The sequence below is a fragment of the Danio aesculapii genome, chromosome 12 (assembly GCF_903798145.1).
Source record: "Danio aesculapii chromosome 12, fDanAes4.1, whole genome shotgun sequence".
NCBI lineage: Eukaryota > Metazoa > Chordata > Actinopteri > Cypriniformes > Danionidae > Danio > Danio aesculapii.
The window spans coordinates 4,772,888-4,786,582 of NC_079446.1; the positions used below are offsets into that span (position 1 = coordinate 4,772,888).

At 39.1% G+C, this 13,695-nt stretch overlaps 1 protein-coding gene across 2 annotated transcripts in view; it reads left to right on the forward strand.

The window, feature by feature from the left end:
- Positions 1–9,298, forward strand: part of LOC130238156 (integrin alpha-M-like) — a 39,488-nt gene extending 30,190 nt beyond the window's left edge. Inside the window, exons 26-31 of one of the 2 annotated variants that reach the window (XM_056469061.1) lie at positions 440–535; positions 697–777; positions 1,576–1,686; positions 1,780–1,893; positions 8,779–8,889; positions 8,994–9,298. In XM_056469061.1, the coding sequence (XP_056325036.1) occupies positions 440–535; positions 697–777; positions 1,576–1,686; positions 1,780–1,893; positions 8,779–8,889; positions 8,994–9,062 (582 nt within the window). In that variant the 3' untranslated portion in view covers positions 9,063–9,298. Of the gene's footprint in view, positions 1–439; positions 536–696; positions 778–927; positions 1,100–1,575; positions 1,687–1,779; positions 1,894–8,778; positions 8,890–8,993 lie in introns of those variants that run through there. The other variant, XR_008838608.1, reaches the window with a different exon arrangement.
- Positions 9,299–13,695: the final 4,397 nt, after the last annotated feature.

Below are 13,695 nucleotides of genomic sequence, written 5' to 3' on the forward strand. Positions count from 1 at the left end.
ACATCAGAACAGCAGAGTCACTTGCTGTCTTCAAGAAACGACTAAAAACTCAACTATTTAGTCTCCACTTTCCTTCCTAATCTTAACTGCCTCTCTGGCTATACCACTAACTGTACTCTCTCTCAAAAAAAAAAACTTACATTACTAATGCTTTGCTTCTTAGACTTTACACACCTGAAACTTGTCTATAGCACTTGTTTACTGCTGCTCTTATAGTTGTGTAAATTGCTTCCTTGTCCTCATTTGTAAGTCGCTTTGGATAAAAGCGTCTGCTAAATGACTAAATGTAAATGTAAATAAATAATAAGTTAAAAAAACATAAACCTCAGTATTTTATAAATATTTTAATATTATTATTCAGAACAGGTTAATCTAAATCAGTTGAAAACACTCAAATGTCTATACTGTACATAACTCGTTCTTACTTTTCATCTCTCAGATTGAAAATGACCTCAGGCCATTAGCTTTCACAGCTTTCGTCAGAGTACCAGTGAAAGTTGGTGATACCGACATCTGGAAAAATTCTACTTTGCAAGTGTGTGAATGTGTTACTTTTTAAATTGTTTTACAAACCTTAATTGCATTTATATATTTATAATTTTTTTCGAAATTTACTGTTCAGAAACCTGTTTAATAATGTTGTCATGACAAAAAAGGGTTATTTCTTTCATAATTATATTATTGTTTCTTTTTAAGGTTTCTGACTGTGTGAACAATGCAGAGGAGAGGCCTAGTATTACACATTTTATGGATGCTATTAAAAAACATCATGTACTGGTGAGGAGACTTCTTTGGAAAGTTCTTTTATTTGTTTTTTTTAAATGTACTAATAGTGAAAATACACTCAAAAATGATTTGTGCTGCTTGTTCAAACTGCTTTTTAAAATGAGCTGAGTAAACACAATTCTTGAATTTTTGGGTAAACAGCTTAATTGTTGGGCTGCACTGTGGCGCAGTGGGTCAGCAAGAAGGTCGCTGGTTCGAGCCTCGACTGGGTCAGTTGGCATTTCTGTGCTGAGTTTGCATGTTCTCCCCGTGTTCGCATGGGTTTCCTCCTGGTGCTCCTGTTTCCCCCACAGTCCAAAGACATGCGGTACAGGTGAATTGAGTATGCTAAAATTGTCCGTAGTGTACTGTATGTGTGTGAATGAGTGTGTATGGATGTTTCCCAGTAATGGGTTGCAGCTGAAAGGGTATCCGAAAAGGGACTGAGCCGAAAAGAAAATGAACGAATGCATGAACTTAATGGTTTTATGTTTGATCAACTTAAATTTGTAAAAACCATACATTAAATCGATTCGTGTGGGGACAACATGAAGGAATTGTGTGGAACCCAGCATTTTTACAGTGTCCCAACACAAATCATTGAAGTTCAGTTAATTGTTTTTGACCAATTTAGGTGGAGGGAACATAAAACAATTAAGTTATCCAGAAAAAAAAAATCCCTCAAGAATTGTTTTGTTTCAGCTCATTGTGAATACTTTTTTCAGCTATTGTTAAATGTATTTGTTACAAGTGTATTAAGTGTTCATTAATGAATATCTGTGTGTGTGTGTGTATGTGTGTGTATGTCAGAACTGCAGTGTGGCGGTGTGTGCAGTGTTCATCTGTGACGTCAATCTCATAAAGAATGAAAGAAAGCTCTATAATATAACTGGCAATGTGAGCTCTGCATGGATTGAGCAGGTATCTGACTTTGAAAGTAAATACTAAATCACAGAATGGACCTTATATAATTGTTTAATACTATTTATCTGTCTTGATCTCTGTGTCGCTCAGACTGGACTCAAAAGCGCTGTGTTTGAGCTGGTCAGTACAACCACTATGGATTATGACATGAACACATTTGTTTTCTTTTCCTCGGATTCCAGAAACACGGCGCCGTCTTTACAGGTAATGTTATGATAGTTCTCAAGAGTGGAGCATGATTAGACTTAATTTAATCATAAAACTGCAAAATTGCTAATATTATTATTATTTTTTTTTGTATTATTAGTATAATGTTGCATTGGACCAAGCTAAAAAAATTACTGTATGTTACATACTGAAAAATGACTTTTTGTTACAGCTAAATTTATATATTTCCCTCAAATGATAGTTTTTGACTTGAAAAATGTAATTTAATATTAATAAAAATATTTATTCTGGCCAAGGAACAAAATCAGTAACAAAAAAGTAAAACACCTTTTTTTTATAGACCTTGAAAAAATTTAAAGGGAACATAGTTGACCTCTTTTTTATGATTTAATATTAATATTATGGTTCTTCTGAGTGTGCCAGTTTAGGTTCAGTTTAAAACACAACTCAGATTTTTTTATTATAATGTGTTAAAAAGTGTCATGTTGGGGGCGTGTCCACAGTTCACTGATTTATGGGTTGCTTCACATGTAGATTAGTTTCGGCTTCCCGCCAACGTAACAAGGGGGCGGGGCCATGAGCTCACCCGCTCTGTGTTTGCAACACAGACAGGCAGATTGAAAGGAGGAGGAGAGGATCAGCATTCAGTCGTACATGTACAACTCGGACACAGACCAAGCAGAGAGTACAAAATCATTTGTGTCTTTGTACAGTTTTACAGCCAACTGTGAGCTAGTTTCAAGTGCCGAGCTTGTACACAGAAACTAATAACCACACACACTGAATTAACTTTGACTGAGGCACCAGATGCGCCGCTCGAAGCCGCGACACGGCACACCAGACACTCTCTGTGGCGCGGCAGAAACATGAAGTGTCCCGAATAGTCGCGCCACGCATTTTTGAATTCTAAACATCGGTTTCTGCAGCGGTCCGCGGCGCACAGCCGTCGACTTGAGTGTTCCCTGATAGAAACCGATGTTTAGAATTCTAAAACGCATGCTAGGTAAGATCACAGGGAGCTTCTGGGATCGCGAGAAATGCAAACGGCTGAAGTATAAGGTCGACTCAATGAGAAGTACACATGTTTGCAAACCTACCAAAAGATACAACCAATAATTCCGATTAGAGCGATAATGTGGAGAATATTGATCTTGTGTTGAGCCCAATGAGCCTTGTATCTAAAAATAGAGCTAGCATGTTCCTTTAGTGATATTGCTTCGACTCACGCTGAAAATGGCGGACGTGAATCAACAAACTGAGGATATGATGACGCGCATGTCAATCAATATTGGTGGGCGGGGGGACCGCACTCCTACGTAAAGTTGCGGTCGATCTGAAAACTGCTCCAATTGGTCCACCGTTTTTTATGTTGTTAAATTGAAAAAAAAAGCACTGGGTGTGCTTATATCACCCCAATATGACGGTCTATACACCATACATGCACATATGTCTGTCCAAACAGCTTGAAAAGTAGATTTTTTACCATAGGTGCCCTTTAAAATCTAAAGGATTTGGCTTTAAAGGAAAATGAATAAAACAGGTTAAAATCAGAAATAAATTTTTTTCACATAATCCAATATTAAAATGCCCTTTGAGTGAAGGACACAGTAGTTTCATTTTTTTGTGTGTAGTTGCACATGAGTGCTGTTTTATTTTTTTTATTTAAATAATAGCCATGTCAATAAAGGCTTTTTATTTTTTTCACTTTGATTCTGTTATGAAGCGGACAGGAGACAGAGGTAAGGAAATCGTTTGTTTTAGCTGAGGATGACTACGCTGAGTGGTCGCTCAGTTGTCCGCTTTCGTCGAGACGAGCCCGGACAATGAGCGACTGGAGTGCTGTGCTTTTATCTGGTGCTCGTGAATGTGATGCAGCTGTGTGCTCATTAGAAGTCAGGTGATGGTGATCTTCGTGAGTGGGGGTCGTGAGAGCCTGACCAATCCATGACAGTACCCCCCTCCCCAGGGCCCGCTCCTGAGGGCCGACACCTCCGACGCCGTGGTGGTCTCCCTCTGCCTCTAGGCGCTGGGAACTCAGGGTGGCTCTCATGAAACTCCACCATGAGACTAGGATCGAGAATATCAGCTCTGGGAACCCATGTCCTTTCTTCGGGGCCGTACCCTTCCCAGTCCACCAGGTACTCCAACTGGCCACCACGACGTCGGGAACGCAAGATCTCCTTCACTGCGTAGACGGCTCCTTCTTCTAGGAGCAGTGGAGGAGGGGGTTCCTCTTCGTGGTCAGGCTCTGTGGAGGGAAGAACAGGATCGTGATAGGGTTTCAGGAGTGATACGTGGAATGTAGGGTGAATACGGTAGTGAGAGGGTAATTGTAGTTTGTAGGTGACGGGGTTAACCTGTTCCACGATGGTGAAGGGACCAACAAATCGGGGACTTAACTTGCGAGAGGGCAGTCGCATGCGTATGTCCCGGGTGGATAGCCACACCTTTTGTCCGGGTGTGTATCTGGGTTCTTCAGACCTTCTCCTATCGGCGGTTACCTTGCTTCGACGGACTGCCCTCTGCAGATGTTGATGAGCCTCGTCCCAGACTCTCTCGCTCTCCCGGAACCAGTGATCCACTGCGGGGACATCAGATGGTTCGCCATCCCAGGGAAAGAGCGGTGGTTGGAAGCCCAGGACGCACTGGAATGGCGTGAGTCCGGTGGAGGGTTGCCGCAGTGAATTTTGGGCATATTCTGCCCAGCCCAAATACTGGCTCCAGGAGTTCTGGTGACCACTGCAGAAGGTCCTCAGGAACCGTCCCACCTCCTGAATCTTCCTCTCTGTCTGCCCGTTGGTTTGGGGATGATATCCAGAAGAGAGGCTGACGGCCACACCTAGGAGCTTGAAGAAGGCTTTCCATAGACGTGAGATGAACTGTGGACCTCTGTCCGACACAATATCTTCTGGAATACCAAATGACCTGAAGACTTGATTAAAGATATTGTCGGCAGTTTCAAAGGCTGTGGGAAGACCTTTCAGAGGGATTAGTTTGACAAACTTTGAGAATCTATCTACTATGACTAGAATACAGGTATTACCTTCTGACGAAGGGAGGTCAGTGATAAAGTCCACTCCTAGGTGTGACCAGGGACGGTTCGGAATCGGCAAGGGATGGAGCTTTCCAGCGGGTAGATGACGTGGGCTCTTGGATTGGGCACAGTCCTTACAGCCCTGAACATATTGCCTCACATCCCTTGCCATGTTTGGCCACCAGAATCGTTGGGATACTAGCGAGAGAGTATTGTTGATCCCTGGATGTCCAGTGCCTAGCGAGGTATGTAAGGAGTGGATCAGATCTACCCGGTGTTCAGGTGGTATGAACTGCCGATGAGGAGGGCATCCCGGCGGAGCAGGGGCTTCCGGAGTGGCAACGACTGGAGGAGCGTTCCAGGTGATCGGACAAATGGAGATGTGTTCGGGAAGAATCTTCGTTGGGAGTTCTTCATGATCGTGATGCTCGTGTAAACGAGAGAGAGCGTCTGCTCTTAGATTCTTGGGTCCTGGACGATAGGAAATGGAGAAATCAAAACGTGAGAAGAAAAGTGACCATCTGGCTTGACGTGGACATAGTCTCTTGGCCTCTTTGATGTATTGGAGGTTTTTGTGATCTGTGATCACCTGGAACGGATGTTTGGCTCCCTCCAACCAGTGACGCCACTCCTCCAAGGCTAGCTTGATTGCTAGAAGCTCCCTGTCTCCTATGCTGTAATTCTGCTCCGCCGGGCTCAACTTCCGAGAGAAATAGGCACAGGGATGCAGTCGGGGCGGTGTATCATGATGTTGAGATAATACTGCCCCGACGCCGGTGGTGGATGCGTCCACTTCCACCACGAAAGGAAGATTTGGGTCAGGATGAGTCAGGAGTGGGGCCCTTGTGAACTCCTTCTTAAGAAGGCGGAAGGCTGCGGCTGCTTCTTTGGTCCACTCCAGTCCTTTGGGTTTACCCTTGAGGAGATTAGTGAGAGGTGATGTAATCCTGCTGTAGTCCTTGATAAACCGTCTATAAAAGTTAGCAAACCCAAGAAACCTCTGGAGCTCCTTAATGGAAGTGGGTTCTGACCAGGATAGAACAGCCTCAATTTTCTTCCCATCCATACGTATACCGGTTTGGTCAATGATGTATCCCAAGAAATGAATCGACTTCTGGTGGAATGAGCATTTCTCCGCTTTGAGGTAGAGGTGATGTTCTCTCAATGTGTGTAGGACCTCCGCAACGTGTTGGCGATGTTCGGCCCTCACTCCGGGAGTAAATGAGGATGTCATCTATGTACACTATTACACAGTGGTGAAGAAACTCCCGGAGGACTTCATGAATGAAGTTTTGGAATACGGAGGGGGCGTTGACCAGACCGTAAGGCATGACCTCATATTCATAGTGGCCAGTAGGGGTCACGAATGCTGTCTTCCATTGGTCCCCCTCACGTATTCTTATCAGATTATACGCGCTGCGGAGGTCCAATTTAGTGAAGACTTTAGCTTCTCGGAGCTGTTCCAAGCGGCTGGTACCAGAGGAAGGGGATATCGGTATTTTACTGTACCGTTATTTAGGACCCTGTAGTCGATGCATGGACGCAGCCCTCCGTCCTTCTTGGCCACAAAGAAGAAGCTTGAGGCGGCTGGTGATTTTGAGTGACGTATGTACCCCTGACTCAGAGCCTCCCTTATGTAATCTTCCATTGCCTGATTCTCTGGAAGCGAGAGCGGGTAGATCCTACCTCTTGGCAACTGGGCATCTGGAACTAGGTCGATCGCGCAGTCCCATGGCCGATGCGGCGGTAGCTGGGAAGCTCTCTTGGGGCAGAAGACATCATGAAAGGAGCTGTACTCCTTAGGAATGTGGATAGACTGCTTCTCAGGAGGGCTCTCGACCGATGTTGCAAACAAAGAAATGGGGTTCCGACCTTGAAGAGGGAGATTTGGAAAACAGGCAGGTGTACATCCAGATCCCCATTTCTTTATCTCTCCTGTGCCCCAAGAGATGATGGGATCGTGCTTCACCAGCCACGGGCGCCCTAGAATGATGTCCATATTTGCACCCTCCAGAACCAGAAATTGAATCCTCTCTTGATGTAACAACCCCACTTGAAGAAGGATGTCTTCGCATTGTCGATGGATACGGGTCGAAGATCGAGTGCACTGGGTTATCGGTTGTATCTGGTATATATGCGAGGACGCCTCAGTACGGAGGTGGAGTTGACGACAGAGGGATTGGGAGATGAAGTTCCCTGCTGACCCGGAGTCGATGAGGGCTGTGACAAGGAGAGAAATAGAGGCAGTAGTTATTTGTACGGTGGTAGTAAGTGGTTTACATTGTTCAATATTCGTACTGAATACACTCACTGAAGTCCGAATGGGACGAAGGGGACACTCCATACGGGTGTGTCCACTGACACCGCAGTATAGACACAGACCCCGGGTCAGCCTCCTCTGTCGTTCCGCTGATGTCAGTCTTCCAGACTCTATTATCATGGGTTCTGGTTCTGGAGAGGCTGTTGACTCAGGCGATTGGAGGAGTGCAGACGAGGGGGTGATGGTGTCCTGTTGATAGGAACGGAGACGATCGGAACATCGGAGAGAATGTTGGATGAATCTCTCCAGACCCATTGTATCATCTAATGTGGCCAGTTGGATTCGGAGAGTGGGTTCCAAGCCGAGCCGGTACGTGGTCAACAACGATCTCTCATTCCATCCACTTGCAGCTGCTAGAGTGCGAAACCGGAGAGCATATTCCTGTGTAGATAGAGTACCTTGCTTTAGATGATACAGCTGCTCTCCAGCGGCTACTTCCCCATCAGAACGTCCAAACACCTCTTTGAAATACTCCGTGAAGGTAGTGATGGAATTCATGACCGGCCCGGCTTGGTTCCAGATCGTCTCAGCCCATTTAAGTGCAGGTCCAGAGAGTAGAGATACGATGTAGGCGATCTTCGACTTATCTGTGGGATATAGAGAAGGTTGCATTTCGAATATGAGGGAACATTGTAACAGAAAACCATTGCACTCCCCCGCTCCGCCTGAGTAGGGCGCTGGTCGGGCCATGGGACTGGAAGGAAGGGCCGAAGAAGAAACTGTGGAGGCGGAAGTGCTCGGTGCTGGTGGTGCGTTGGAAAGTGGAGCTGGTGGCTGTAGAATCCGCTTCAACTGGTCCACCAGCTCTTGAAGGTGATCGGGGGTGCTCATGTTGTCGTCGTTATTGGTCCGGGCTTCTGTTATGAAGCGGACAGGAGACAGAGGTAAGGAAATCGTTTGTTTTAGCTGAGGATGACTACGCTGAGTGGTCGCTCAGTTGTCCGCTTTCGTCGAGACGAGCCCGGACAATGAGCGACTGGAGTGCTGTGCTTTTATCTGGTGCTCGTGAATGTGATGCAGCTGTGTGCTCATTAGAAGTCAGGTGATGGTGATCTTCGTGAGTGGGGGTCGTGAGAGCCTGACCAATCCATGACAGATTCTGAGTTACTTGGACACATTTTTTCTTTGATTCCATTATAGTTTGTGCTCAGTTGACTCTTAATTGTTTCTAATTGCACATTTCTAAACATTTCCTTCTAGTGTTTTTAAAAATATATATATTTTAAAAAGGAAAAAGAATAAGGTGGATGGAGACATGCATTAAACATTCACTTGCGCACATTTTTTTTCACTACACTGTTAACAATTTTCCAAAGAATTTAAAGTAACATACTGTAAATCAATTACAGCAAAAATACTGTATTTACATTTATAGCACTTTTATCTTGCTGTATATGCATTTACAAAATTATATGCATATCATTACTGTAAAATACACCATATTTTTTACAATGCAACTTTCAAATACAGTAACATACCGCATAACTCTCCTACAGTGAAATACAAATGACAGTTAAATACCGTGTCATTTACAAAAGCGATCGTTAACAGTCTATATTATATGTAGATTAGCACCCAGGTAGAGGTGTATGAGGAGGTGGACCTGACAAAGGAAATCATCGGAGGAGTGATAGGAGGACTTCTGCTGCTGGCTCTCATCACTGCAGCTCTCTATAAGGTATATTACTGTCAGAAAACCTTTTTTTTCCTGTCTATACAATCTGTATTTTTAATATTTACAGCATGTCTGGTTTATTAACGCATGTTTTATCTCGTTGCAAGGCTGGGTTCTTCAAAAGCCAGTACAAGCAGATGATGGAGGAGGCACAGGGAGAAGAAGCACCACAATAATGTGCATTCAAAGAGATATGATATACTGATTGAGTTTTGTGGGACTTTCTATCACTCATATTTAACACCATAACTGTCGCCCCACTTTTCAGATGTGAAAATTACATGATGAACTTAAATGAATGACAATCTTTGACGCGTTGGTTTATAGATTTAAGATGTCAAATGTCAGATTTTAGCTGAAGTCAAAAAAGTTCAATTAAAAGTTTTGTGCCATTGAGTTTATTTAAAAAACTATATATATATATATATATATATATATATATATATATATATATATTAGTATTTACATAAAATATTGTATCAAACCAGTTTTAGCTAAATCAAGCGAAATATCTGAACAAATTATACTCTAAAATTGTGCGCCTCAGTAATATTTTGTTTGGCCGCAGTACCAAACATGACCACCAGATGACATCCACTTTCCATTGGTGACCATACAAGGGCGCCCCCTGTGTTTTGAGGAACATAACCATGTTTTATTCATACAAATGGCTATATTTCTAAAGTAAACATAAAATTATAAATTTGGGCATTTTGAAAAAAAAAAAAAGATTGGCAGTTTGGTGGTATTTGATTAGAATTTAACCTCTAAAACGTGGATTGCTGTAGCAAAGTAATGCTTCACAACTCGGGTGATCCTTGTAGGAAATTAATAAATCACTTTTGCTCAGTAAATCCAACTAAAACTGTCACCTAATATAAAAACTAGAAAGTTTAAGCTTTTAAATGATATATATTTGTCATGTTGGCTTTGTTTAGACTATTATGCTTTAAAACCGTAAATGGTCCCACAGGTTGTAGGGTGACAGTAATCTACAGTAATCTGGTTTGAATCTATAATTCTTACATAACAAATAACAGTCCTTTCCAATGATATATAGTTTGTCATTATTAGATTAAGACTTAAATGCAAAAAGGTGATGTAAACTTAATTGTCCTGGTAGCTGGACAGTGACTGTTAAGTGGTAAATAACTAATATACTAAAAGTTTTTGATGAGAAATGTTGTATTTATATGCACATGGTTATTGAGATGTTTTCTTTTACATTTTCTTAACATTTATTACTATTTTCTCTGGGTGTTTTGAAAATGTTTAATATATAAATATATAATATATGTTTTATATATATATATATATATATATATATATATATATATATATATATATATATATATATATATATATATATATATATATATATATATATGCTCATTTTGTTTGATGAAATTATGTTACTAACAAATTCTGTAAATATTCATTATGGATTTTAATTTCTAATTTGCATAAGATTATGAAAGCAAAAAGTTTTGGCAGTTAGGTGCACATTGTAATTGGGTGTGTGTGTGTGTGTGTCGGTGGGTGTGTGTCTGTATGTGTCCATGGGTATTTAAAAAGACAATGTTCAAGAAAACAATGTTCGAGAAACTTGGAATAAATTTTTCAACATCCATGAACACAATGTGTGGCATGGACTGAAACACAATAGTGCAGAATGCAGTTATTGCTGAACTGGCCATTGCAGATCCAGAAAAATATGTGGAAATTCAAAACAAACTGGTAGAGAAATTATCAAGCATTACCCAAAAATGTCAAGTTGCTGTTAGAGCAGATGAGAGCATTGCACATAAAATACAATCCATGAAAAACTAGGGTAAATTGCTTACAACAAAAAAATAGCTGGTAGTTGTTAAGAAAACAAATACTTTTGTAACAAATGCATTGTTAATGATAAATCGTGGTAATAAAGAGGTAACGAATGTTAGTAAAACATTAGGTAATGTTGGAATAGTGTACACTTTACAATAAGCTTCCTAATTCCATTAACATATGCTCTGTTAATGATAAATAATGTTAGTGAAGAGTTAACAAACATGAATAACAGTTGAAGCTGAGATGCATTTAGAGAGGGTCCATTTAGAACTCCTTTGACCCTGACATTGATCAGTAACTACGGATTTATCATAAGCTCTGCTCTTAGTATGACTAGTTAACATGAACAAAGATTGTGTATTTCTGAACCTGATTTTTTGCTCATGTTAACTAACACATTAACTAACATTCTAGGTTTTCATGAACAAGGATTAAGCATTGCTGAATAAATGCGTTGCTCATTATTAGGTCAAGTTATCTACTTCATTAACAAATACATTAGTGTATGAGTAATCATTAACTAATCAAGCTGTCATAGATCAATTTTAACAAATTAAACAAAATCTAACAGCTCACAATCCACAGCTTCTGCTTGTTAGAGCTGCTCCTCCTTTGAGGAGTTTCCAGCACTGAACTGGGAGTGATTCTGGAAGCTGTCCTTTGTCAAATGCTAGCTATATATTTTTATAATTCTCTGGAACAGAATTACAATTAAACTGTAAGCACTTCTCTCTGTGTGTAGTGTCCTTTGGAAGCCCAAATACAGAAACAGAACAAGCTCTGTGGAAATGCGATTGGACGGCATTTTAGCTTTCTCTGCTATAACATTACAGTGCCTCTGGCCACGCCTCTTTGCTGCGCAGGGTGTTTGCATGGGGTGTAAACTGAATCATTTATTTTTTTGAAGTCCCCAAGCTTTGTTCGTTGTAGGCTTTGTTAATCTAACTTTGTAAAAGCCTGTGTCTCCCTTTGCATTGAACCACTGCTAAATTACACATCAACTAAAGTTTTAACATATGATATCGTAGTGGACTACCCCATTAAAACATTGTTTTCCTGCTGCAGCCGCGCTTCATTCTCAAAATGTATAGTTTAAAGTGATGTATACAAACTATATATACTATGACCAGGGATACAATTAGCCAGCGCAGTCGTCCCTCCATAGTAAACATTAGCATTTTGTGTCTGCCGGTTTGTTTATTGCGGGAGTTCCATTGGCATTTTCCCGCATGGTAATTCTGACCAATCGAAAAGCAGTTGAGGAAATATGTTCAATAACATCTGGCCAGTGAGTGATGTGGATTTTGTCACATGACTGCATTTTGGTTCTTTTCAACTAAATCGAACCAAAGCAATGTGTGGTGTGAAAGGACCCAAAAACCTGCTCCTGCAAGACCCGGAGATCGGCAGAAGGGATTTAAAGCTGGTAAAAATAATCTGTTTAACTCTGGAAGTAGTGAAATGAGCCTATTTTCAAAATAAGTGGAGTTTTCCTTCAGATGCCTGTGGGAATGACACCCATGGTCATGCTGTTTTCTGCTGTAATATACAGCAATAGGCCTAGGCTACAACAGCAGTTTTATCAGACATACTAAAGAGCTTCTACTACATCTGCAACAGCATCACTTCCCATTCCTCAATAATTTACATGCATTTTACATACAATTACAATTTAAAACCACAGTTTGATTTAAGTAGTTAAATATGTATCAATTTCATGTTACTACAGAAATCATGCAGGCTACTAGCCTAACAATATATATATATATATATACATATACATATATATATATATATATATATATATATATATACATATATATATATATATATATATATATATATATATACACATATATATATATATATATATATATATATATATATATACATATATATATATATATATATATATACATATATATATATATACATATATATATATATATATATATATATACATATATATATATATATATATACATATATATATATATATATATATACATATATATATATATATATACATATATATATATATATATACATATATATATATATATATATATATATATATATATATATATATACATATATATATATATATATATATATATATATACATATATATATATATATATATATATATATATATATATACATATATACATCCATACATACATATATATATACAGACATATATATACATATATATATATATATATACATACATACATACACACAGTTGAAGTCACAATTATTAGCCCCCTTTGAATTCTTTTTATTTTTTAAATATTTCCCAAATGCTGTTTAACAGAGCAAGGAAATTTTCACAGTATGTCTGATAATATTTTTTTCTTTTGGAGAATTTGTTTTATTTTGGCTAGAATAAAAGTAGTTTTTAATTTTTTAAACACAATTTTAAGGACAAAATTATTATCCCCTTTTTTTCTTATATATATATATATATATATATATATATATATATATATATATATATATATATATATATATATATATATATATATATATATATATTTATTTATTTTTTATTTATTTTTTTATTTTTTTCACATAGCAAACACCAACAGCTTACTGTCTTTCTTTTCATTCTTGTATTTTTTTCGTTCTCATTTTTATCTTATATTATTGAATGACTAATTTAGTTTTGACTGTAAAATATGCAAAAATTCTTGAAAAATAACAACAACAAAAAGCCTGCAATCCATTTATTTTTAATTCCCAATCTCTTTGTTTTTTTAAGGAAAGTTTTAATACGATATTCCAGGAATTATAGGGCTAAATTTACTAGGACAGGTAATGTTTAGATGAAAAGTGGGTGATAGTTGAACAGGATGAATATTAAGCGGGCTGAGCGAGTGTGTGTTTACAAAAAAAAAAATGTGCAAACACTAGCATACACCACATGCTAAATTTCTCTCAAACAACCTTACTATTTTATTGTATCTTTTAATTAAC